The sequence below is a fragment of the Rattus norvegicus genome, chromosome 13 (assembly GCF_021556685.1).
Source record: "Rattus norvegicus strain SHRSP/BbbUtx chromosome 13, alternate assembly SHRSP_T2T, whole genome shotgun sequence".
NCBI lineage: Eukaryota > Metazoa > Chordata > Mammalia > Rodentia > Muridae > Rattus > Rattus norvegicus.
The window spans coordinates 99,003,365-99,027,749 of record NC_141546.1 but is presented as its reverse complement, the minus strand read 5'-3'; the positions used below and the strand labels follow the sequence as shown (position 1 = coordinate 99,027,749).

At 50.0% G+C, this 24,385-nt stretch overlaps 1 protein-coding gene across 1 annotated transcript; it reads left to right on the top strand.

Moving 5' to 3' along the window:
• Positions 1–2,517: 2,517 nt before the first annotated feature.
• C13h1orf115 (similar to human chromosome 1 open reading frame 115) lies at positions 2,518–12,254 on the top strand. The gene is made up of 2 exons (NM_001100857.1): positions 2,518–2,832; positions 9,870–12,254. The coding sequence occupies exons 1-2, from the start codon at positions 2,530–2,532 to the stop codon at positions 9,987–9,989; spliced, it is 423 nt and encodes a 140-aa protein (NP_001094327.1). The 5' UTR covers positions 2,518–2,529; the 3' UTR covers positions 9,990–12,254.
• Positions 12,255–24,385: the final 12,131 nt, after the last annotated feature.

Here is a 24,385-nt window from a genome sequence, read left to right as displayed (position 1 = left end):
GCCAGTGGGAAAATTCCACCACAAACCTCCGAGCACAGAAAGACCTCCACCCCTTCCAGGAGGAGTAGAACTAGTTTCATTCCTGGAACAGTTACAAGCCAAACTGTTGAACAAAGCCACCTGTGACTCCCCATCTGATCCCCTCGAAAAGTCCCGGAAAAGTCCATTAACCACAAGTCAGTTTGGAAGTCGCTTCGCCCCACCTATAGTACCCTGCCTAGTTACCACTGTTCATTGGTCTGCCCTATTGTTTGAAGTATGTCTCTATCAAAGGTAAATAACTCCCTATTAAGGTCTGCTCAGGGTCATCTCTCTCCAAAGGGAGTCAACCCCAGTGAGTGTTGGATCAATAAAGCTCCTCTTGCTTTTGCATCGATCGCTACCTCCATGAGTTCCTTACAAGGGTTCCCAGAAGGGGTTCAATCAGAATTCACAATGGTGATGATGACAATGATGAAGAAGAAACAAACTGAAGAAAAAGCTCCAGTGAAGAATCTGTATGAGATGCTCCAGAAGAAAAAAAAAAGTACAGAAATCAAGCAAGAATGGAAAAGACTTCAAAACCAGGAACACAAGATCTGTGAGGTCTGAGTTGAATCTCTCCTGGGACCTCTTGAATGAGACTCACGGAGACGGTGATTGATCCAATAGCAAGAGGAGTTTTATTCCAACACGTCGGGGTCCTCCCACTTCAAGGCGAGAAGACCCCAAGCAGACTCTGGCAGGGAGTTATATACCTTGCAAACAATTGGTAAAAAGGCAGGGTATTATTGATGGGGCAAAGTGACCTCTAAGCTGACTCGTGATTAGTGGACCATTCTGGACTTATCAGGGGAACGGTTGGGAGTCAAGGGGAGGTCTGCTGGGAGTCACAGGTGGCTTTGTTTGTCAGTTTGGCTTGCAGTTGCTCTGGGAACTAAACCAGCCCTACCTTCCAGGGAGGGGTCTTTGTGCTTGGAGGTTTGAGGTGGAATTTTCCCACTGGCCTTAGAATGACCTCAACTCTGGCCCTTTCAGATCAAAGGGGCAATAATGCTTTAAAAACCTCTTAAGACACCAAAAAGATCTAGTTCTGCAGAAGACATTAAATAAAAAAATGCAAACAAGTATAGAAGCAGGTGTTTCTCATTCCAAAGTGGAAGCCACATTCACTAACTGTGGGAAGAACTGCTTCCAGGTATCTGAACAAGGGGCTATTGGAGATGTCTGGCCATGGAGGAAGAAAGTTTAAATGTTAGAAACTGACTGGAGAGATGGCTCAGCCATTAAGAGAATATACTGTTCCTTCAGAGGACCAGAGATGGATTTCTAGCAACCACATCACGTGTCTGTAACTCCGGCTCCGGGCCAAAGACTCTGTTCATACTTACACATAATTAAAAATAGGTTTTTTTAAATGAATCTTTATAAAACAAAACACTGCCATGTCTCTAAAATGTTCAGGAATCAATTTAATGTAAGAAGATTTGATCTGAAAACAACAAAGAAGCCAGTCTTGCTTCGTTTCTGTAAAAACTGATCTCATCTCTCCTTCCTATAAAGCGGAGTGAGAGCCCCACACACACAGGGTTTGATAGCTGTTGTCCAGGTTGCACTGCCAAGAACGAGCTGTCTAAATGCCTGCTTAGCTTTTCAAGGACGGACTCCACCCTTTACTTAGTTGTAAGTATGTATGGAATGTTTTGATAGGAGACAGGCATGCCGATAGTCAGGCAGAGAAACGTTGTGAAGACAAAAATATACGTGAAATACACTCAGCGCGTTACCATTTTCTTAAATAACGCACTCCTTATTTGTGTTTGAGACAAGGTATCATGTAGCCCGGGCTGACCTCATACTCACGGTAGCCAAGAATGACTTTGAACCCTTAATCCTTCTGCCTCCACTTCTAGGTTCTGAGATTTACAAGCGCGTGCCACCACCTTTCTGGGGCTTCTGTGCCGCTGGGGATAAAAGCCCAGGACTTCGTGTATGCTAAGGGAGCATTCTCCTAACTGAGCTACATCCCCAGGCCTGAAAATAATATTTTCATGACCCTGTCAGTACATCCTCGCCAGCACTGAGGAACCTTCATGATCAATACCATCTCCACCATTTGTTTATTTGTTTTATTTTGTAGCCTTGGCTATCCCGGAACTTGTGAACCAGGATAGCCTTGAGCTCGGAGATCTACCTGCCTCAGTCTCCCACTTGCAGGGATTAAAGGTGTGTGCACCACGCCCGGTCAGTTTTAAGTGCCTGCACCTGTAGTAGGTCTGTTGTTTGGATTCTGTTCCCAGTGCAGCCGAACTTGCCTGCCCTGAGCTCTGGCTTCTGCTGTAGGGTTCTCCGGAAAGCTTTATGTCCGGTCTGGCTAAGCCCGCGCCTGTCGCTCCGCCCGTAGTCCTGGACCCCACCGCGTGGGTGTGCTGCGACCTACGGTTGCCGGAGCGCACCGGACCGGGGCGGTCCGCTGGGGCAGGAGCGGGGCGGGGCATAGAGCAAAGGTTGCCTCCTAGCCCGGGCCCTTCTCCGCAGCTCCGCGGCATCATGACGGTGGGCGCCCGGCTCCGAAGCAAGGCGAGCAGCTTGGTGGGCCGAGGGCCCCTGGGGCGATTGCGCCGCGCCGGTGACGAGGAGACAGATGCTATCGTGGAGCACTTGGAGGGCGAGGACGAGGACCCGGAGAGCCAGGACTGTGAGCGGGAAGAGGACGGGCGGCGCGCCGGGACCCCGAGCGCACGCAGGGTGCACCTGGCTGCGCTGCCGGAGCGCTACGACTCCCTGGAGGAGCCGGCGCCAGGCGACAAACCCAAGAAGAGGTACCGGCGAAAACTGAAGAAGTACGGCAAGGTAGGTCCCCAGGGCCGGGCCGCTCTGATTCAGACAGAACCGGGAGTCGCGCTGGGTGGAGTTGTGCCCGTGTCCCCAATGCCCCCGGTACGGTCACTAGACTTAGGCGGGCAGGACCCTTGCTCCCAGTTGGAGCTGGTGGGAATGCTGAGGGTAGTTGACTTGGAACCTTGGGCCCAGTTGCGAAGCTGTAGTCCGGGACCGTCTATCTCCCACACTCTTTCCCGGGTACCCCGCCACAGGAGAACGTTAGGTGATTGAATCCTAGACGCCCGCGTTAACCCACGGGGCCTGCTAACTCAGTCAATGCATCCCCTTCTCTAATCAACGATCTCTTGCACCCCGAAACTTAGGATGTTCTGCCTGCCTTTTTACTTTGGTGGGAGAGCAAGAGGAAGGATGGATGGAATGAGTTTCATTTGCAGGGTACATGGTTCTGGTTTCTAGATGCCCCCTGCCCTAAAAAAGCAGAATTGCTCTCTTGACCTAGACAAGGCTAGGGAGGGAGGTGGGGTGGGGGGAATCACAAAACTCACTGATTGTGTGTGTGCTGGCCAAAGTCCCCTGGACTTTCCGGAATTAGTGTCCAGTTATCAGTAGTCTCCAGTGGGTGACCTTTGTCACACCCGAGACACTCGGTCGCTTGCCGGGAGTTTAGTTTATCATTCTGAATGATATGGCTCAGTCTTCTTCACAAGCAGGCGACGGTAAAACGCATTGTTGGAGTGAAGTAGGACTTTGGGGAGTAAGGATGCCATCCGAAAGTGAGGAGATGACACAGAGCCTTAGTTGGTGGCTGGCATTAGGGAAGTTTTGGGGGTGGCCACTCTGTGCCAAGCATTGTGCATACACTAGAGGTGCAAATAGGATTCCTAACAGCGGGTGGGAAGAGCCAGGGAGGGTGGCAGAGCTGGGGCACCCGGATCCCTTCACAGCAGAATATTAGCATTTACTCATCCAAGTGAGGTAAGTAAAGTCAGTGATGGTGTCAACATGAAGCCAAAGCTAGGAAACCCACCAGTAATCCCAGGTGGGACAGGATGAGTGGTAATACAGGGCCAGCCTGGGCTATATATAACAAGAGCCTATTAACAAAGAACTCACCCTGGCTGAAACTGAGGAATCAAACAGCACTCATTAGGATGGCTTTTCTGAAAAAGACTAAGTCAGTCAGTTGGAGGTGCACACCTTAAATCCCAGCTCTGGGGAGGCAGAAGCAATCGGATCTCTGGCAAGTTCCAGGATGGCCAGGGGAAACCCCATTTGTAAACAAACGAGGAAGCAAACAAATGAAACAGAAGGCTGGGCTGCCAGTGTGCCCGGGTGGTTGGGTGCTGGCCTAGTGAGCCTAAAGTCCTGGCTGGAGTTCTAGGGTGTGTAGACTAGGTATGGTGGTGCGCACCTGTAATCCCAGCACCTTGGAAGTGGAGGCAAGAAAATCAGAGCCCAAGATCTGGCTCTGTGGGTAAGGGTACTGTGTGAGTTCAAGGTTCAAGGCTAGCCTGGTCTACAGAGTGAGCTGCAGGAGAGCCAGGGCTACACAGAGACATCCTCTCTCAAAACACACACACACACACACACACACACACACACACACACACACACACACAGAGTGGAAAAATAGTTCAAAGTGATTTTTGGTTGGTTACCCTACAGGTTAGGGTACGTAAGACTCTTGCCTTGAAACAAAAATTGAACAGCTACCCGAGCTAATGTTCTTTTATTTTAGTTTTTCATGTGAAAGGGTGTTTGCCTTCATAAGTGTTTGTGACATAAATAGTTTTATAGAATATCACCAATGGCCAAGAGGTGATCCAAGCATCTCTGTAGATGCACCAGGGTGAGACATGCCATGAGCATCCACCGTGGTCCTTCGGTAGCTGTAAGAAGGAATGGAGCGCATGTTCCCGGGCCTCAACGTGTGAAGAAAGCCAGACCCACGGGTTACCTATGGTTTCCATGAGTGCCTTTATTTGAACTAGGAAAATGTAGACAGGACATAGCTTGGTGGTTTTTAGGGACTGGGCAGAGGCAGAGAGAGGTCTGCTGTGTCTGTGGTTTCCTTCTGGGGTGAGAATGTTTGGGAAGTGTACAGAACCTTATAACATCTCGGGGTCACCATGGTTTTGAAAGAGCGTACCCCTAAACAGGGAGCCGCATCTCTCGCTCCGATCGCGGGGTGGGGTGCCCCCAGGAATCACGAGTAGCCATTCTTGATGTAACAGCAAGAGGTAGCTTTTATTAACGAGGTCCCGGGTCGACACGTATCACACAGGAGACAGAGGAATCGACCCCGAGCTTCCAAACTCTGGGGGTTTATATAGGGGAGGTTAGGGGCATTCACGCGGTTACACATGATTGGTCAATTCAAATGGTGCACAGTTACTTTCGGCGCGAAATTACATCAGCAAGGAGTACGTGCTCTCTAGCAGCTCGGCAGGCAGGTAGGGTGGCTCATCTCACTCAGGGGGGTGAAGGAAGGGGAGGGGGTGGCTACAGATGATCAATGTCCTTGGGGCTGATAGCTGGTTTGGCAAGTCCTATCTCTGGCTCTCCCTCAGGCACGTCTGGCCCTGCACATCCGGACTCTGACAATGAGCAACCTTTATGAAACTCTAGTTCTGCACATTCGGGCTCTGACAATGAGTAACCTTTATGAAACTCTAGTTCTACAGTTTCACTTTATAAAATCGTTTATTTAAATATGTAGATGGGTGTTTGGCCTACATGTATGTGTGTGCCACTTGCCTTATGTCTACAGAGACCGGAAGAGGGCATCGCTGCCCCAGGAGCTGGAGTTACGTATGGTCTGAGCCACCACGTGGGTGCTGGGAACTCAACCAGGTCCTCTAGAAAGAGTATCAAAGCTCTTAACTGCTGAGCCATCTCTCTAGCAAACTGGTTAGTTTTATGTTACATGAATGTGCCTGTGTTGTGTGTGTGTGTGTGTAGGTAAGAGACAGAGACATGGAGAAATGTTAACATGGCAAGGTTTTTTTGGTTTTGGGGGTTTTTTCTTGTTTTTGTCTAGAATGGAGAGAAAGCTGTGAGGAAGTTCTGGAATCTTATGCACTAGCTCAGGAGACCCAAGAAGTCTGGGATTCCAGCCCCAAGTGAGGAGTCACAAGGGTCAGCTTGACCTCCACTTTCTCAGGTCAGCTGAGAGGGCACCAGGCTTCAATGAGAAGGACAAAAACCAAGGAACCCCTCTTCTGCAAAGCTGATAAGAATAGCCGAGGCTCCTGCAGAAGATGGGGGGTGATCTACACTCCCCTCAGCACCAGGCAAAGCTTTCTTTTAAAAATGAATCATTGCTCCAGTTATCCGTTATTATGGAATGTGTTTTCCTTTAGTTCCCATTCCTGTTAACTTCTCAGATCCTTCACACAAGCCCTTTCCTGCTTCTATTTAAGGAAAGTTGTTGGCTTTTGTGCAACTTGAAAGAACAGGCTCACTCCCCTGCTGCCCCACCCACCCCCACCAGCATGGTCCTACAGCCCTCGCTGCTCTGGTCCAGCCTTCTGGAAGTCTTTGTGCTTGGGCCTCTTGTAGAGAACAATGTTCCCAGTTGATTGTAACGTAATAATTGCATTCCTATGGTGCACATATATTACTGTAAGTGCTGTCTGCGGGGCACTGGGGAAAGGAAGGGCTCTGCCAGGAGGCTGGATAGCTGTTACCTTCTTTATATTCCATGCCTCAGCCCCCTCAGCAACCTTGGGAAGCTGGGGTTGGGCCCCCTTTGCAGTGAAGGAGACTGGCATTGAAGAGATTGAGGCTGCACAGTCAGACAGCCAAAAGAGCTGGGAAGGATCGGGAGGGAGGCTGGCCCCTCCTCTGGATGGAACATGCCTCAGAACTTAGTTGAAAATCATGGCCTGCCCTTGCAGGCATCCTTAAGGGGCACGGGGGAAGCATGGTAAGAAAAGAACTAAATCATGTTACTAAGGAAGCTAAGAGACAGTTGAGGATAAAACAGAAAGCATGGGATAAGTTAGGATCAGGATGGAGTTCAGGGTCAACCTGGGCTACATAGTGAGTGGGACCCTCAAACAAACAAGCAAACAACACCCAAAAAACAAACAAACAAACAAACAAACAAACAAACCGTGAGAATTGGGGGTGAAGCTAACTGGTAGAACATTGCTTAACATGTACCAAGACCTAGGTTAGGCCGTGTCACAAAAGTGGGTGGGGGAATAGGAGAAATGTCCTCTTTAAAGTAAGGGCCAAGAGCTGGTCTACCAGATGTATGGGCTGCATGCTGCATGGCTGTCCAACGGCCTGTGGCTCTGGGTGTGGCTTTCTCCAACTGTCTCCATTTCTCCCTCTACACCATCTGATGATAAGGAAGGCATCAGCTGAGTGGTGGCGGCCCACGCCTTTAATCTTAGGCAGAGACAGGCAGATCTCTGAGTTCAAGGCCAGCCAGGGCCACACAGGGAGACCCTGGCTTGGCAGGGGTTAGGAAGGACAAAAACGAACCAATCAACCAATCAAACAACAACAAAAAAGGGGCCGGGTGTAGAAAGTGTTTACCAAGTGAGCATGAGAACCCAGGTTTTAACCACTAGGACCCAGGAAAAGCTCGGCATGGAGGCACCTACTTATAATTCCAGTTCTGGGGAGGTGAAGACAGGAGCGGGGCCAGGTAGGAGAATCTGAACTCAGATATAAGAGGGAGATCCTGTCTCTAATAAATCAGTAAGATGGACAGTAATTTAGGAAGACAGTGGGCATTGATCGCCCCCCAACACACACCTTACCTTACCGACACACATAGCAGGCAGTATCCAGAGTCAGTAAATTAATCCATGTGGAAGTTCTAGGTACCAGAGCACCTGGTTGAGGTCCTGGAGCTATGGGCTGTGGTCCTTTGAGAGGTGGGCACTTGTCCACTCACTCAGATCTGTAGCTGACTGCCCACCTCAGGTTGGCACCAGACTTGAGAGCAGCCCAACAGAAGGACTGACCTTTGTGACCAGACAGAGATGTCTGAGGAGAACTGGTTTCCTCTTCTAAGTCAGAGGGACATGGAGTCCCCAGCACTGGGGACTGGACACAATGTCCTCCTACAGTCCTTCTGAGCTAAAATGGTCAGGGCTGTTCCTTCATGGCTCTTTGAAGCTCCAGAGGCCATCTCCCTCCCTTTCAAAGACAGAAGTGTCCCACCACCATCACCCATCCCTGATTCCAGTCTCTTCCTCCTTCCCTCTCTCCCCTCCATCTTCTGCCTGACTCCCTCCTCCCCCTTCCCCCACTCCCACCTCCCAATCCCTCTAATTAGGATACTTACCCAGGTCAAGCCACTTTTTGCCTAGTATGCAGGAGGCCCCAGGGACCCTCCTATCTCAAGAGCCTTGGTAACTCATACTGCCAAAGTCCCGCTTACTACTCCAGGGAAATACAGTCATAGGCTCTGAAAGCAAGGTGTGAATGGTAGGCTAGCCTGGTACTCTCTCCCCGACTCTCCCATCCTCAGCCCCCCTCCGAGAGACTTGTTTTATACTAAGCCCATTCCCTTGAATAGCACTGGTGTGGTAGGCAGTAGCTTGCAGTTAATGAGCTATCTCGAAAACTTCCCCCCAAATTGTAAAGATAAGTAGTTAAAAAGGAAACAACTTGTTATGGGAAAGCAAATGTGCAGATACAAATACCACAAATGTCAAGCTTCAGAAGGAAGCAGTTTGATTTTGGTGTCATTGTTTATAAAGTGTTGGCTGCAATTGCTCCCCGGGGGACATGGTATTTGTCATTTCAAACATGTAAAAAATCCTCGCACTGACCCATTTCTTCAACAATCTCTCTCTCCTTGAGAAATGGCTAAAATGGTGTTGAGAAGACATAGATGTACCAGTTTCTTCCAAAGCTTTTTTCACTTGGAGAGCAGAGGCCCTGGGCAGGAAATAGTGTCAAGGTGACCCCTGGAGTGGTACAGACTAAGGGATGGGCTGACAGAGAAGGATGCTTTCCCAGAAGGGAAAGCAAGGAATGGTGAAGTACCAAGAACAAGTGTGGGGAAGACCAGAAAAAAACAAGCTCATTCCCCATGGTTATACTTGGGAGGAGAGGGGCGGAGGGGTGGTGGTGGTGAGAAGGCGCTCGGAGTCAGAGCGCTGGCTTGGAGGCAATGGGCGAAGATGAACCAATTTTCCAAGGATCTATAATTTAGGCAATAAAGACTATAGGCTCGGAAGTTGGGGCTGTATCCAAAGGACCGACCAGCCAGCTTGGGTAAGTGGCTGGCTTCACCAGGTAGCACTGGGTATCATGGCATGTCTTGTGACTAGGCCCGGGATCTTCAGTGGAAACAGGTAGCATAATTTATACTCAGAAAAAAATCACAGGGCTGAAAGCTTAGGGGTGGAGAGAAGGTTCTGGTTGGCTACGTGGATGCCAAAGTCACTGAGAATGACAACAGAGTTTGGAGGTAGGAAGAGGAATACTGAGGACCACAGTGCAGTAGATGTTAGCCATTAGTGGTCTCAAAGTTTTGATGTGATTTCCTGGGATGACCCCTCTTCCGGCAGCACCCTCACCAAGGAGGAACAGAAGGCAGAAAACATTGCCTGGTCCTTACCCTCAACAGATGTCAGATTGTTCTGGAAACATAAAAAGGCTTCCGGGTTGCCAAAGTGTGGGTCAGACCAGAGTAGGGACTGGTTCACAGGAAGGACCAGCTGGGCTGTCTGACAACATGCCCGAAGGAAAATTCAACCCCGCCTATGATGGCCCTGGCCGTGGGGTGAGTCTTAGTTTAAAACAACAAAGGCATTTTAGTTCTGGAGCTGGCAGCCTCCATTCTGTTTTTAAGAAGACTTGCAAATTATCTGGAAATGTACTGTGTGCTTGCACACTCCGTGCATGGAGAACGCCTGTTGTGAGCAGGAGTCGGGACCTGGGAGTTGCAGATGTGAAGATGCAGGGTCTCAATAGATTTCTGGATACACCAAGAGCAAGTGATTCTCTGTGCACGTCCCGTACAAGAATCAACAGGTTGCCTCACCTAACTTTTGTTTTTCTCTTCCTAAATATAGAATGTCGGGAAGGCCATCAGCAAAGGATGCCGGTACATTGTCATTGGCCTACAAGGATTTGCCGCAGCTTACTCTGCCCCATTTGGAGTGGCCACCAGTGTGGTGTCTTTTGTGCGCTAACCAGAGCTGCAGGGGCAGGTGACACCAGAATACTTCTGCCCAGGGGACAGTGTGAATCCACCAGCACTTTCAGACTCGGACTCATGGGAACTCAGAAGAGGAACCCTGCTTCGTGTGCTATTGTTGAACTAGTTGACTGTGAGGCGGGAGCGATTCCCGCTTATCCGCTGAGCCACTCCTGGACTTGGGTGGATCCAGGAGTCAGTTCTGCAGAGAATTAGGCCAAGGTCAGGTTGGGGTTAGGATTAGTTTGTTTCCTGTGCTAGATAGAGCCTTCCGGGGATACTGCAGGCAGGTCCGGGATCTGAGTCATGCGGATAGTGGGTGAATTTGAGGGAGGAGGACACAGACCTCTAATGTGATGGTTGCTAGTTTCTGAAAAGGTTGAGGGGCTGACGGCACTAGCCTTGGCCTCCCATGATCCTTTTACTAAGTACAGCAAAGGAGCTGTTTGTTTCAGAAGTCTATCTCCCCCATCTCTTTTCTCCACTCAGACTGTCATCTGGGAGTTTAATTACAGGTTTGGGAAAAAAGAAGGAAGGAAACCATCTTTAAAGACCGTGATGCTTTGTAACCCGAGTTCACAGCTGTGTGGGGACAATTGAAAGAATATCAAAGTGAATCATTTTCACAGGTCTACATAAGCATGCAGCTGGCAAGGGGGGAGGGAGGTCAGGATCAGAAGCAAGCTGGGAGGGAGACTGGAACAGGTGCTTTCAGAGCTGGAACCTGGGTCAGCACAGTCTGGGCCAGCTATCCGGTTTTGAGCTGTCGTGACTGGCTACACCAGTTCGGGTAACGGGTGCCTAAGTCCCCCATTTGATTGAGGAGAGAGGAGGGAGAGAGACAGAGATAGAGACAGAGACAGAGCGACAGAGAAAGACTCTGAATGAGACCTGACGTATATTTAGAGGAGGAGACAGTAAGTGAGAGGTGGGCATGAAGAAAGGAGAAAAAGGGCAAGAACGACATTGGGAAAGCAGTGGCGGTTGGGAGAGCTGGGCTGGTTGTGTGTAAGACCAGAGGGAGCTGGGAGACCAGAATCACCAGGGTAGTTTAGTTCACACCTCTGAGGCCAGCATCTTACTTGGATTCAAAGATTAATATAGGCAAGAGTCCCAGGCTTGGCACACACCAATGATGGTTCATGGACTACCATGGAATGATGGGAGAAGTGGAGAAAAAAAAATCTTGTGCTGGTGTGTGTCACAACTGTTTTTAAAGTACCCCCACAGAGAGGTTCCTCTCACCATGACCATTGGCCAACCCCAACAGCAGGCCAGGAGTACAGCTTTGCTTCTATAATATTCAAGATCCGGAGAAGGTTTCGGGACCACTCTGCAGCATCCGTGTCAGCCTTTTGGCCTGAGGCTTCCTGGGGCACACAAAGCCGTGTTGCTCAGACATCACCCACTGAGTCCAACCATTAGGCACTGGTGGGTAGGGTGGGAAGATGGACAGAAGGACAGGTGGAGAAGACAGTAGCAGTTGCCCATTTAGACTCAGCACCACTCTGGAGGGTCCTGCTGGATATGCAGATCTGGGAAATAAGTAGTCTCGATTTAGCCTCAGCAATTACTGCTTACGTGCAGGGTCACATCTGTGACACAGTGACACTTGCTTGATGGCCCCAGGATGGGAAGTGGGAAGTAAATAGGAGAAAGGGCCACATGCAGTCAGCTGCAACGGGGCAGGCATGGGTGGCTTTGCGGGGTGCCTCTCCTGCCACCCAATGCCACTGAACCCCAGGGAGCCCACAGCGGAGCCCCAAGGAGCCCAACAACATTCTGCCAGGCAGGGAGAGGTGTGGCGGCCAGGGAAGGGATGGACAGTCAATGCTGCTTCCTTCCCTCCAAGTCTCTTCCTCCCAAATCATAAAGGCAACAAAGCAAAGTTCGTCTGGCCTGGTGTCTCTCAAAGTCTGGCTAAGAATTAATGCAAAATGTCCAAAGTCAAAAGCTCTCGGGGGCTGCCCTGGGACTCTGCCAGGTTTGAGGTGGACTTCAGCCCCTGGAGCATGCTCTGGTCACATCCCCTGTGTGGGACTCTTGGTTCTGTGAGCCTGGTTCTTCCAGCACGAAAACTCGGTTCCTGCTGCAGACTGTTCCTTTTCGCTTTTTCTGGTTATTCTCTTGCGTCCGGCAGCAGGGCCCACACCCCACTGCAACTGAGTTTAAGAGCTTGGCTTCCCCATTATGGCTTCCAAACCCTTCCTCTGTATCCCTTCTTTGCTTTTAGTGTAAATAAAAGTTCCAGCTTGTCTAATTTTCCTGTGTAGAGGGCTGTTCTGTCTCCTGAGGGAGATAGCTGGGGCTCTGGCGGGACCTGGGAATGTGGTGTAGTGAGTGGTGGCTCCTGCCCCCACCAACGCATGTGCGCGCGCATACACACCCACCCACCCACACCTGCAGTGTTAAAGGTTACATTCTCTAGAATCCCTCAGGCTCTAGGGTGGGGAGCCACAGCCTTCCCGTCTGTTACAAATGAAAAAATTCCAGAACCTTTGACTTAAGTGTGGAGCCAGGAGTCTGCATTGCTTACAAGCTAAGAAGCCCCTGCTAATAAGATCCTGGGAAAGAGACTGGGACCTGAGTGTCAGTCCATGCTGGCATGCTGGCACACCCCCCTGCTCAGTATATTCTCACAGAAACAATGGTAGGGGTGAAGCAGACACTAGGTTCTGGGTAGCCATCAGATTATCTGGCAAGGCAAGTTTATGGTAACAACTTTTTGCCTGTTGGGGATGGCGAAGAGCTAAGGTCGAGTTCTTTCTTACCATGGGGAACCCTAGGTTCCATCTCCAGGTAGGGGAGAAATTTAGTACATGTTTCTCACCTCATGCAGGGGAGGTGAAACGCTACCACTGGAGTTGGGAACAGTAGCACCTATTGTCTTAGCACAGAAGAGCCAAGGCAACAGTCTGCTACTTTGGAATGCCCCACCCCCACACCCATGCTGTTTCTCTGCCCAGCACCTGTGATTGCTCAGAGAAGTATCAAATGGCATCTGTGACCAAGAAACAGGACTTGAACTCAGATCTCTTGACTCAGGGATCACTGTGGCCACGGAACCAGTTACGCTAGTGGTTCTCAACCTTCCCAATGCTGTGACCCTTTAATATAGTTCCTTATGCTGTGGTGTCCCTCCCACCATAAAACTTTCATCACGGCTTCATAACTATAATTTTGCCACTGCTATGAACCTTAGTGTCATATAAATATCTGTTTTCCAGCGGTCTTAAGCAACCCCTGTGAAAGGGTCTCTTGACCAACCCCCCCAAGGGGTCGCGACTCACAGGTTGAGAACCACACCGCGTTCGGCTGCCCCAGGTCAGAGTTCAGATTCTCTTCCTCGGTTCTGCCTCTGCAGGAGAGCAGAGGAATGAAGAAGGCTCACGGTATCTGGAGCTTGAACAGAGAGCTTCCTGGGAAGTTTATTTTGTGATAAAGTGTAGATGTAGGTCAGGTTCGGGGTGTAGGGGTTGGGAAGGACACCCTCAGTATACTTGTTAGGGCAGTATTCCAGAGGCTCTCTGTTTTTTGTTTTCTTTTTCCAAAAGCCATAATGGTTCGGTTCCTGAGTTAGAATCTAAAAAAAAAAAAAAAAAAAAAGAAGGTCTCTAGCTCCCTTAATGATTTTTAGAAAAACGTGGAGAAATAAATACGGGATTTTGGTCTTTAACTTTGGAGGCAAAGCTGCCCTGAGCCAAATCACTCCAGGGCACATCCCAGCCGAAGGGAAAGTAGATCTTAAGATCTTTCACAGGGACCAGGGCCAAACCCTGGCAGGAACCCCAGTCGCGCAGGGCGCAGGGGGCGGGGCAGGAGAACAAAGGCTTGTTGGCAGGGCCTGTACTAAACCTGAACCCCTGGGGGTTTCAAGCTCCAAGCTTTGCCTCCAGCTCCAGAGGGAGCCCATTCTGCACCGTGAGGACTGACTTGGCTTCTTAAACTGTTTCTTGGTGATTTCCTCTTCTGTCCCTGGTAACAGGGCTCCACATAGATTACCTAGTTCAAAGCAGTCAAGCCAGGATGGGGTGTCGCTCCCATGAGAATGCTTAGTGTGTGCAAGGTCTTGGGTTCCGATCCCAGGACTTCGATAAGTATGTAAGTAAGTGAACGGATTAGTAGATTATTATTTCGATAAACATCAGAGCCACAAGATGGACTGGGCAGACATTGAGGTGAAGGGCCACGCCGCCATCACTGGCACTCACAGCCAGGGTGAGTGGTTTCCTCCTGGAACTTACTCTCTTACTCATAATTGAGACTTAGTTTTGGTTTTGGCTTGCTCTGGAGTCGCTCAGAGTTGCTGCAAACTGTGCTGACAGAATGTGGGGAGGTGACAGGGTGGGAGGGAACCAGTAGAGGACAGGAGCAATACAAGCCAGCCTTTCATCCCAGCATTTAGGAGGCAGAGGCAGGAGGATCTCTAAGGTCCAGGTCAGCCTAGTCCACATAGTGAGTTCCAGGACAGCCAGGACTACATAGAGAAACTGTCTGGAGAAAGATAGCACTGTATTCATGTATAAAATTGTCAGACTTAATTAAACACAAAACAAGCCAGTGGTGAGATTACCTGCTGCAGTATTTGTAAAAAAACAGGTTCCCGTGAGTACCCTTGAGGTCTGGTCCCCGCTAGTCCTGGCTCCAGGGGGGTCATTGGAACTAGCACTAATATATCTCAGCGGCTGCACACTGCCCTCAGTTACTTTCGGACCAGGCGGGTCACTGCCACGCCTGTCCCATACAGAGACCGCCTGTCTCGCAGCTTTCTTACTGTGGACTCTTGTTCACATTCCCAGCAACCCAGTGAGATCAAGACTCAAACGGTAACCCAACAATCAGATTTATTTGTTAAATCCTCAATCCACAATACATCCACAAAATAAACTCACAACCAATTGATAAGGATGCAAACCGCCCACCTAGATAAGATAAATTTGCCTACAGAAATCCATCCCAGCTACCTTGGCAATTCAAGATCACCCCGACCTGGGTCATCCTTCCCCATCTCCATGTGATTCTCCTTCCTTTTGCTTCTCTCCCACTTTACAGACACTTTGTCCCCGCCTTATACTTTTACTGTACAATCATGGCCTTGATCTAACTGGTGCCAGCTCTCACCTGCATATAGACATCAACCTACTTTTAAAGAGGAAATTACCCATTAACGAAACATGGTTACAAATGTATCTCTTTTAACCGCTTGTTGAGGAGAAATGGGGCTTGTAAGAGAGTCAGGAACTTTCCTACTTGTGGAAACAGAGCTCTGCCTCCCATCTACTCTGCTGGCCACAGATCTGGGCAAAGGGATCAGAGCTATTTCTTTTCATTTCTTCTGAGGCTCCTGATGCTTCCAGAGACCTGGAGGAAGAGAGGTTTCTTGTGTTTGTTCATTTCCTTTTCTGAGACAGAGTCTCAGACTGCAGGCCAGTGTGCACAACCTCAAGGTCAGAGATGAAGTGCTGGGATCATGCTGGGTGTTTATCACTCATGTGGTTCACAATTTCATCCTCAATAACCATGTCTGGGGTTTATAGAAGGAGGAGGAGCGGAGGAGGAGGAGGGAAAGGAGGAGGAAGAAGAGGAGGAGAAGGGAGAAGAGGAGGAAGAGGGAGAGGAGGAGGAGGAAGAGGAAGAGGGAGAGGAGGAGGGAGAGAGAGAAGGAAGAGGAGGAAGGGGAGGAGGAGAAAAAGGAGGAGGAGGGAAAGGAGGGAAAGGAGGAGGAGGGAGAGGAGGAGGAGGAGGGAGAGAGAAGGGAGAGGAGGAGAAAGAGGGGTAGGAGGAACAGGAAAAAGGGGAGGAGGAGGAAGAGGAGAAAGGGGAGGAGGAGGAGGGAGAGGAGGAAAACTCAAGAGATGTTATGGAAGACGGGCCTCCAAGGCTACAAACCTGTGCCCAGGTGTCTTGCTCAGTTTTTGCTTTTTGTTTTGTTTTGTTTTGTTTTGTTTTTTGCTTCTTTTTGTTTTTGTAACAAAATGTCCAAGGAAACAAGCAACAGGAGTCAAGACTGGTTTTGGCTCCAGAGATCTCAATTCATGGCTCTATGAGTTTGAGGTGTATGACAAGATAGAAGCAGAGAAGGCCACGGCAGAGAAAAGCTGAGAGAAGGGACTGGGCAGGGTCTAGTTACATCCTGCCAGGACCCTACCTACTGCTCTCCAAGACCTCTGATAATACCATCAAACTATGTCCACTGTGGTTCAGTCCCCTCAATGAAGTAAGCCCTCAGGATCCAGCATTCCCCAGAGTCCCACCTCTGAACACTCGTGCACTGGGAGCTGTCCCTTTTGGGAAGACACATATGCGAATAAACACCAGCAGAGGCTGCAGTCTGAGCCAGACCTTGCTGCTTCTCTCGTCCATTCCTTCTGAGGCTCCTGATGCTTGTGGTCAGAGGACAGCATGTGGGAGTCAGCTCTCTCCTGCCACCATGTGGGTCCCAGACCCACACCATGTAGGATGTCAAGCTCGATGACAAATGCTTTTAGCTACCTGATGTTGCCATGCTGGAGTCCAGCAGCAGCAGTGGAATGGACCAGACATGGCTGTGTGTCCTGGCATCAGATGTGGCCGCCATTGTCACCCTTTGGGGTTCCATGGGCTGTTGATGACACTTGGGGACTAAGATGGGGTTTCTTTTGCTGCAACAAAACACTGTGACAAAACAAAAGGAAGCAGAGGAAAAGGTTTATTGGGTTTATTTAGCCCATCATTGAAAGAAACCCAAACAGGAACTCAAACTGGCAGGAACCTGCAGGCAGGAGCTGATGCAGAGGCCATAGAGGGTCGCTGCTTACTGGCTTGCTCCTCATGACTTCCTCGGTCTGCTTGCTGCTGCTGCTGCTGCTGCTGCTGCTGCTGCTGCTGCTGCTGCTGCTTCTTCTTCTTCCTCTTCTTCTTCTTCCTCTTCCCCTTCCCCTTCCTCCTCCTCCTCCTCCTCCTCCTCCTCCTCCTCCTCCTCCTCCTCCTCCTCCTCTTCTTCTTCTTCTTCTTCTTCTTCTTCTTCTTCTTCTTCTTCTTCTTCTTCTTCTTCTTCTTTAAAGATTTATTTATTCTTATTTAAATAAGTACACTGTATCTGTCTTCAGACACACCAGAAGAGGGCATCAGATCCCATTACAGATGGTTGTGAGCCACCATGTGGTTGCTGGGAATTGAACTCAGGACCTCTGGAAGAGCAGTCAGGGCTCTTAACCGCTGAGCCATCTCTCCAGCCCCTTGACCTGCTTTCTTATAGAATGCAGGACCACCATCCTAGGGACAGCACCACCCACAATGGGCTGGGCCCTCCCTCATCAATCACTAATTAAGAAAACACTTACCTGTAGCCCAATCTTATGGAAGCATTTTGGGGTTGGGGGATGTCAAGACAAGGCTTCTCTGTGTAGCCCTGGCTGTCCTGGAACTTGCTCTGTAGATCAGGCTGGCCACAAACTCAGAGATCTGCCTGCCTCTGCCTCTCAGGTGCTCATCAATGCAGGCCTTTCCTTAATTGAGATTCCCTCCTCTCAAATGACTTTAGTGTGGGTCAAGTGGCCATAAAACTAGCACAGGGGCACTTAAGAAACCACCTCCCAGGAGAAGCAAGCAGGACTGAGCCAAAGAAGAAACTGAGCTGATGTGTCCACCCGCCCAGGTCTCAGCCCAGTGTCCCCGCCAGCGGGGACCCAGTTATTCAGGGTCCCGAAGAGGCTTTCTACCTGTGGGCCAAAATGGGGGTGAAGAGAAGAAGGAGACCAAGCAAAAGTTCTGTTGTCAAGGTCTCGTTTATTGGGATGAACATTGCAGCTTTTAAGGCTTTCAGGTAGGGGGAGTGACCTTTGTGAAATATGAAGGAGGGGGAGATGAGGGTATAGGCAGTGATAGCTGGAGGCAAAGAAGTCAGGCGATGAGGTCAGGTGGTGGAGACACTGGGTGTTGACTGAGGAGATAACTGGTATCTGCTCGAGCTGAGGCATCCCTTGAATGTTATACTCCTGTGCCGTAAATTCATGGGAGAGGCTTTATCCAACAATCTTAAGATTTATGGCAGTCATCTTCAGGGTGAGTCTCTGTGGCCAAACAGCCCAGAGTCACTTTGAACCATGCAGTCAAAAAGCGGCTAGGCCCAAATCCAATATGGCTCCGTGCAGCCCAGCACATAGGGAGCCCTGAAGCTGCCTGGCGTTCAGGATGAGCAGGGCAGGCCTACTGCTGGTCCACATGCCAGCATTCTGTCTAAGCTCCACCCTCACAGTTACCTGGCAACAGCCAGGTACTGCTGACTCACTCTAAAAGGGGCTGCTTGCCCCCTCCTCATTCTCTTGTTCTCTCTTGATCTTCCCCTCTTCCCCTTTGTCTCTTCTCTCCCCATTCCCCTCCCCACTTCCCTCCATGTGCTCATGGCGGGCCTGTACTCCTCTCCTCTTCTACTCTTCTCTCATTAAACCTTTCCATGTGGAACCATGTTGACCTGTTGTGGTTTGTCCAGACGAGAGCCGATATTTTGACCACAACACCATGCCTGGGCGATTTTGGCAAGGACAAGCACCTTCTTGGGGTGGAGTAGTAGCCCATGATTTGGAGCTCTCTGAGGCTCTGGGACACTTGTCAGGCTGTGAGTATGAGTGGGAACTTTGAGTAAACTGACCCCAAAGAGAAGCCCTACTTCTGCCTGGTTTCAGCTCCAGGAAGTACTGTAGCTCTCTGGGCCTGGTACCCTGTAGAATAATGAGGCCGGAGCCCGCTGTAGCTCCCTGACACTCTGCCAGCCTCCTCTACAAAGCCTTCTGTCCTTTGATCCTTGCGTGCCTGCTCTCGCTTCTAGGTGGCCACTTCCTATTATACCCCGCTCTTGACTTGTTAAGATACTCTCAAGGCCACAGTGACAATCCGGCAAGCCAGCAGCCTGCTCTCAGCTGGGCCCCAGGGAGGAAGCAGAACAATAGTAATGGGATCCTGGCAGCCTGTGCCCGCCAAGGGGCGGTGTCTGTATTGTTTTCCTGGACTTGTTGTTTCCCCAACCTGACTACATCCTCAGCCCCCATTCCTCATCCTGACCAAGGTTCAGGCAGGAAGATTGTCTGACTCTGCCCGGGAGGCTGCCTCCCCTCCAGCCTCACCCACTCCTGTTGCTCAGCTGGACTTCCCTCACAAAACTCAATGGCTCTGGCCAAACTGAAGGCCTCTGCTTCTGACCAGCCTCACATGCCAGGGCTGTGGTGAAGTCATCTTCCTGTGTGTTCCTTCCTGTGTTGCCTCTCCCTTACTTTGCTGTCCATGGTGTTCTCCTATCAGTTAGCTCCCAACAAGGTCCCTCTGTCACTGGCTGGGGTGCAGGACACTGGGAAAGAGAGCAAAACCCTTGTTTACACCTCAAGGGTTTGCTCATAGACTGTCTTAGCTATGCCCAAATGGATCGAAGGTCCCTGAAGATGGTTCTATAGACTCATTATAGGGAGTGGGAATGTTGCAGATCCAAAGCCAATGTTCTGGGCTATCTTTAGTTCCTTTACTGTAATTTAGCCGTCACCTCTACATCTGACCTCACATCACTTTGACTATCGGGTAAACCTTTGGAATGTGCTAACTAATCATACCACTAGCTTCCATCGACCTGAGAACTAAGAATGTTATCAGAAAAATATCTGAAGCCTACAGCAGAGATCCCCCCACCCAACTCCCAGAGCAGAAACCCCCCACCCCAACTCCCACAAACGCTTTGATGTGAATAAACTCTCTTACTCCTTTTGAAGTGGGAAATTGTGTTTTTGCATTCTTTGCCTTGGCAGTGAGAATTTGGAAGATTTGTCCTGTGTGCTGTCTGGTCTGACCCAACAGCAACAGCCAGATGTCTGCAATGGATGAGAACCAGGGAGCTGGGGCTAAGGGTCATGGGACAGGGAAGAGGAGTCAGGCAAGCTCTGCTTACATTGTAGCATTGAAGGAGACATGCCTCAGGTATTTAAACAGAGAGGGCGGAGCTCGTAAAGCTCTAACAGAGCTTCAGGGGGAGGGACCCTCAGCTGGCCCCTGTTGGTGTCATCCTTGAGACCATTGCTCTTCGTGTGGCTGGAGGCAGAAGCCTCGTTTGCAAAAGACACCTGATCCCACCCAGCCCCTGTTCCTGACCACTTCTTAATGGCTCCATAGGAGTTTAGAGAGGACACAAATACACTGTAGCAGTGATGTAATTGCAAATGTATAACTGGTGTCTATTCTCAATTCCTGACTCGGGCTCCTTCAACACTGGGTTATTTCTGGAACCCTAGAAGGGCTAAAAGCACATCTTCAGTTCTCAGAATTGACCTTTAATCCTGGTTCCCATGGCTGGCACCTGAGACATATGTGACTTCCAGGGTGACACTGCATTCTGCATCCCTTGGTACTTGCTGAGTACCTGGAGCATCTGACATTGTAACAAGGTGGGTGAGATCTTAAGATGGGAGCCTGTCCTGAAAAGGAAAATCTAAGACTGGAAACTTGGACCAGTCAGAGCCAATCTGTGTTCTCTGGGTAGGGGATAGTGACTGGATTGAATTAATTATTAGACATGACATCTAGAAAAATTTCCGAACAGTGGGACTTGGGGGAATGTGGCCATGTATTGACAGGGTGTGTCCTCTAACTCCATGGGGACAGAAGTCCCTATGCTGGCCTTTCCAACCTTATCTTGAGCATCCAGCTGGTGACTCACACCTTCACACAGCACTTATTAAGATAAGAATCCACACACCAATGTTTTCCCAAGCCTTTGAACATGAGAACCCTGTATCCTATCCAGTTAACCAGAAGTACAACTGATATACCGCTTATTGCTTACAGTGGGGTCTGGGTTGGAGGCAGGCTCTCGGGACTAACACCTGAGCCTGAGGGAGCTAATCCCAGATCAGTAGGATCAGAATGGAACCGAGTCACAGAATTTCACCTATTGGTGGCAGCTAGAGAATGTGCACACAGGCCTGCTGTCAGAAACATGAAGTGCAGAGTAAGAGAGAGAGAAACATACTTGTGCTTTTTCTTATCTCTTCAACAAAGACCAAACAGTGTAGACAGTCCTGGGAGGAGGGGCTAGTGAGCCAGATGTTGACCCCTCTGCCAGTGGTCCTTTGAGGTGCTCAAGGTTCCTCTGAGAGTTTTTGGGAACTTAAACTGATCCAATGTCCGGAAGGTGAGTGTCTTCTTGGGGCCCCTGCTGAACCCCTGAGGTGCTGTATCTTGGGAAATAGGTATCATAACTCCACACCCAGCCACAGGCTGTGATGACTCCACAGTAACTGAGAGGTCATGGTGTGGGCTTCCTAGAAGAGTCATGGTAAAGACAGATGACAAAGAGCTGACAGTCACCATGGGCAAAGCAAATGTGGATGCAGAGCAGGGAAAGTCCGACAGAGGATAGGAGAGTCTCTGGGAGACTCCACCAGAGAACTGCGTGGAGCTATCAGAGAAGGGCATCCAGGAGGGCAGAGGGCAGAGAGCAGAGGGCAGCCATGTTGAGATTGCAAATCAGAGTGCCCAAGACACAGTTCAGAAGGAAACTGAGGTTCCAGGAAGAAGTCGAAGAAGAAGCGGTGGCCATGGAATCCCCCACATGGTCCAAGAAGACCCACCTAGTCCCACGGGTCCAGGATAGCGTAGGGGTAGAAGAGAGAGCACTGGGTTGACAGAAAGGGACGGATGCGAAGAATGCCTAGCCTAGGTCCTGAGTAGTGGGGGAGGCAGGAGCAGGGCTTTGGCAGAGAGGAAGAGAGGTGAAGTCTTTGAGCTGAGGCTGCAGGCTGTTTATTTATTTAATGTGCACAATGCCTCTAGGCTGGGCCAGCAGCACAAGGGGGAGAGACCCAGGGTTGTCTGTGGCAGCTGCAGTGTTTCCGGCTCCTTGTTGTCCTCCTTACCTTGGAGCTTGGATGGTCACGTGATTGGCCCAGACCCTGACCTTAGCCTCCCCAAGGGAGGCAGAGGCCTATCGTACACAGTCTCCCTACTGGTGTCTCTTGGCACTGAGCTCTGCTTGAAGGCTCCAGTCTGAATCCACCCGAGGGGACCCTTGGTGCCTGCGGCGGGGTGGGCTTTGTGCCTTGGGGAGTGTGTGTCCTTCAGAACGATCCAGGGTCTTTTGAGTACTTGGTGTCTGCTCATCATCCTCACGACAGCTCAAGGACATGATAGGACTCTCTTCAGGATTTAACAGAGGGACCGAGTGGACAGAGGTGCATAAGGCCCTGCCTAGGTAGAGTTCAGGTAGCTTCCACCCTGATTTCTGGGTCATACCTTTCTCCTATGTGGAACCTAAAAGGCTTTCTCTTCTCTGGTCCTCAGGCACTCTGGCCCCTCAGTCTCGGCATGGCTCCCCTCTGCTGTCTGCCCCTCCCCCTCCCCCACCCCTTTATAGGCTGTTCAAGTGACTTAACACTGCCATTCCCAACCAGCACGGCCCTTCCCATTTGAGAAAATGTGGGCCCACGGTGGTGGTTTCTCCAAAGTTTCTTGGAAAAGCTCTTGTGTAGCCGCATGGGGGAGGGGTTCACATGCCTGCAATCCTAGCACTCAGGAGGAAGAGGCATAGGGTTAGGGTTTCAAGGCTATCCTCAGCCACATCATAAGTTCAAGGCCTACTTGAGCTACTTAAGACCTCTCAAAAAGCAAACAAACAAACAAAACAAAACAAAAGAAAAAGAAAAAAGGGGGGAGGCAAAGAAGGAGAGGAAGAGGGAAGGGTTCTAAAGGCAACTGTTTCCTTGCTTCCAGAGATCAAGGTCTGCACGCCAAGGAGGCTTCCTGAAGGCCCCACTCCCAGGAGAAGTATGTGCAGCCCAGACAACCAACCCCTTTCTCTTTGTTAATCAATAGATAATTCACTAATCTTCCCACTTCAATTAAGGCGATCTGGAGAATCCCCCAAGAGACATGTCCAACGCCCAACCTGGGCTAGACGGTCGCCCGAGACTCTTCTCAGGAAATTCTAGGTTATGTCAACTTGACAGTTAAAACCATCTGTGCCAACCAACAATATAAGGAAAAATAGAGCCACATCTAGAGAAATAAGAGGTCAAGTGGTCAGGAGTGAGTGGTCCCCTCAGGGGTTGGTGCTCTCACGTACCAGTGGGGATTTAGTAACCTGCATTTAATATCTGTATTTAACATCCTGAAAGGACTTGTGATGCAGCTAAGTGGCGGTGCACTCACCCAGCAGGTGCATTCAATCCCTAACAACATATGCGCTTGCGCTTGCGCTTGCGCTTGCGCTTGCGCGCACACACACACACACACACACACACACACACACACACACACACACACACACACACACACCACTGTGCCCAGCAATTTCATTTATCTAATCTCCATAACTATCTTCTCTCTGCTCTCTCTCTCTCTCTCTCTCCCTCTCTCTCTCTCTCTCTCTCTCTCTCTTTCTCTCTCTCTCTCTCTCTTTCTCTAGTCTTTGCTCATGTCTTAAGCTAGAACATTAGTCATTAGTTGCTCACCGTGATGGCTAGTTTTAGGTCAACTTGACACAAGCCAGTCTTTGAAAAGGGGGGACTTCAATGCCTCCGTAGGATCTGGCTGAAGGAGCTGGGTGGTGTTGGCACATGCCTATAATACTAGGACTCAGCAGAGGCAGGGGCAGGGGCAGGGGCAGGGGCAGGGGCAGGGGCAGGGGCAGGGGCAGGGGCAGGGGCAGGGGCAGGGGCAGGGGCAGGGGCAGGGGCAGGGGCAGGGGCAGGGGCAGGGGAGGATCTCTGAGTTTGAGGCAAGCCCAGTCCAGGACAGCCAGAAACTCACACAACATTAATAAGGCAAATGAAATGGCTTTAAGTATTGTGAGCTAATTAGCACCAATTATAAAGTACATATATTTTAGAATGGGGTATTACAAGCCTATAATAATACAGATTTTACTGCTATAAAAGTTTAAAGGTCTATACACATCAATGACATCATTTGTTAAGTTTAATGATGAAGCAGGGGGATCTCTGTGAGTTAGAGGCTGGCCTGGTCTACAAAGTGAGTTTCAGGACAGACCGCCAGGCTACACACAGAAACCCTGTCTTGAAAAACAAAACAAAACTTCCTGCTGAAGGGCATTGTCCTAGTTAATGATTGATGGGCAGGAACCCACCCACTGTGGGTGGTGCCATCCCTGGCCTAGTAGTTCTAGGTTCCATAAGAGAACAGGTGAAATCATTCTGGCTGCAATATCTGTCACCCCATTGATCACCAGGGTTAATTTGGCTGAGCTGGCTTTCTTCCTTGATGTCTCCTTGTGTGTTCTTCCTGGAACTGCACACTGCACTTTGGTTGAAGAGTGCATCTATTCAGGAAGACCTTCCCTGAATAGAGGATTGATCTATGCTCCCCTTCTAGAACTTCCAAATGAAAAAGCAGGTTGACCAAGCCATGGAAGCAAGC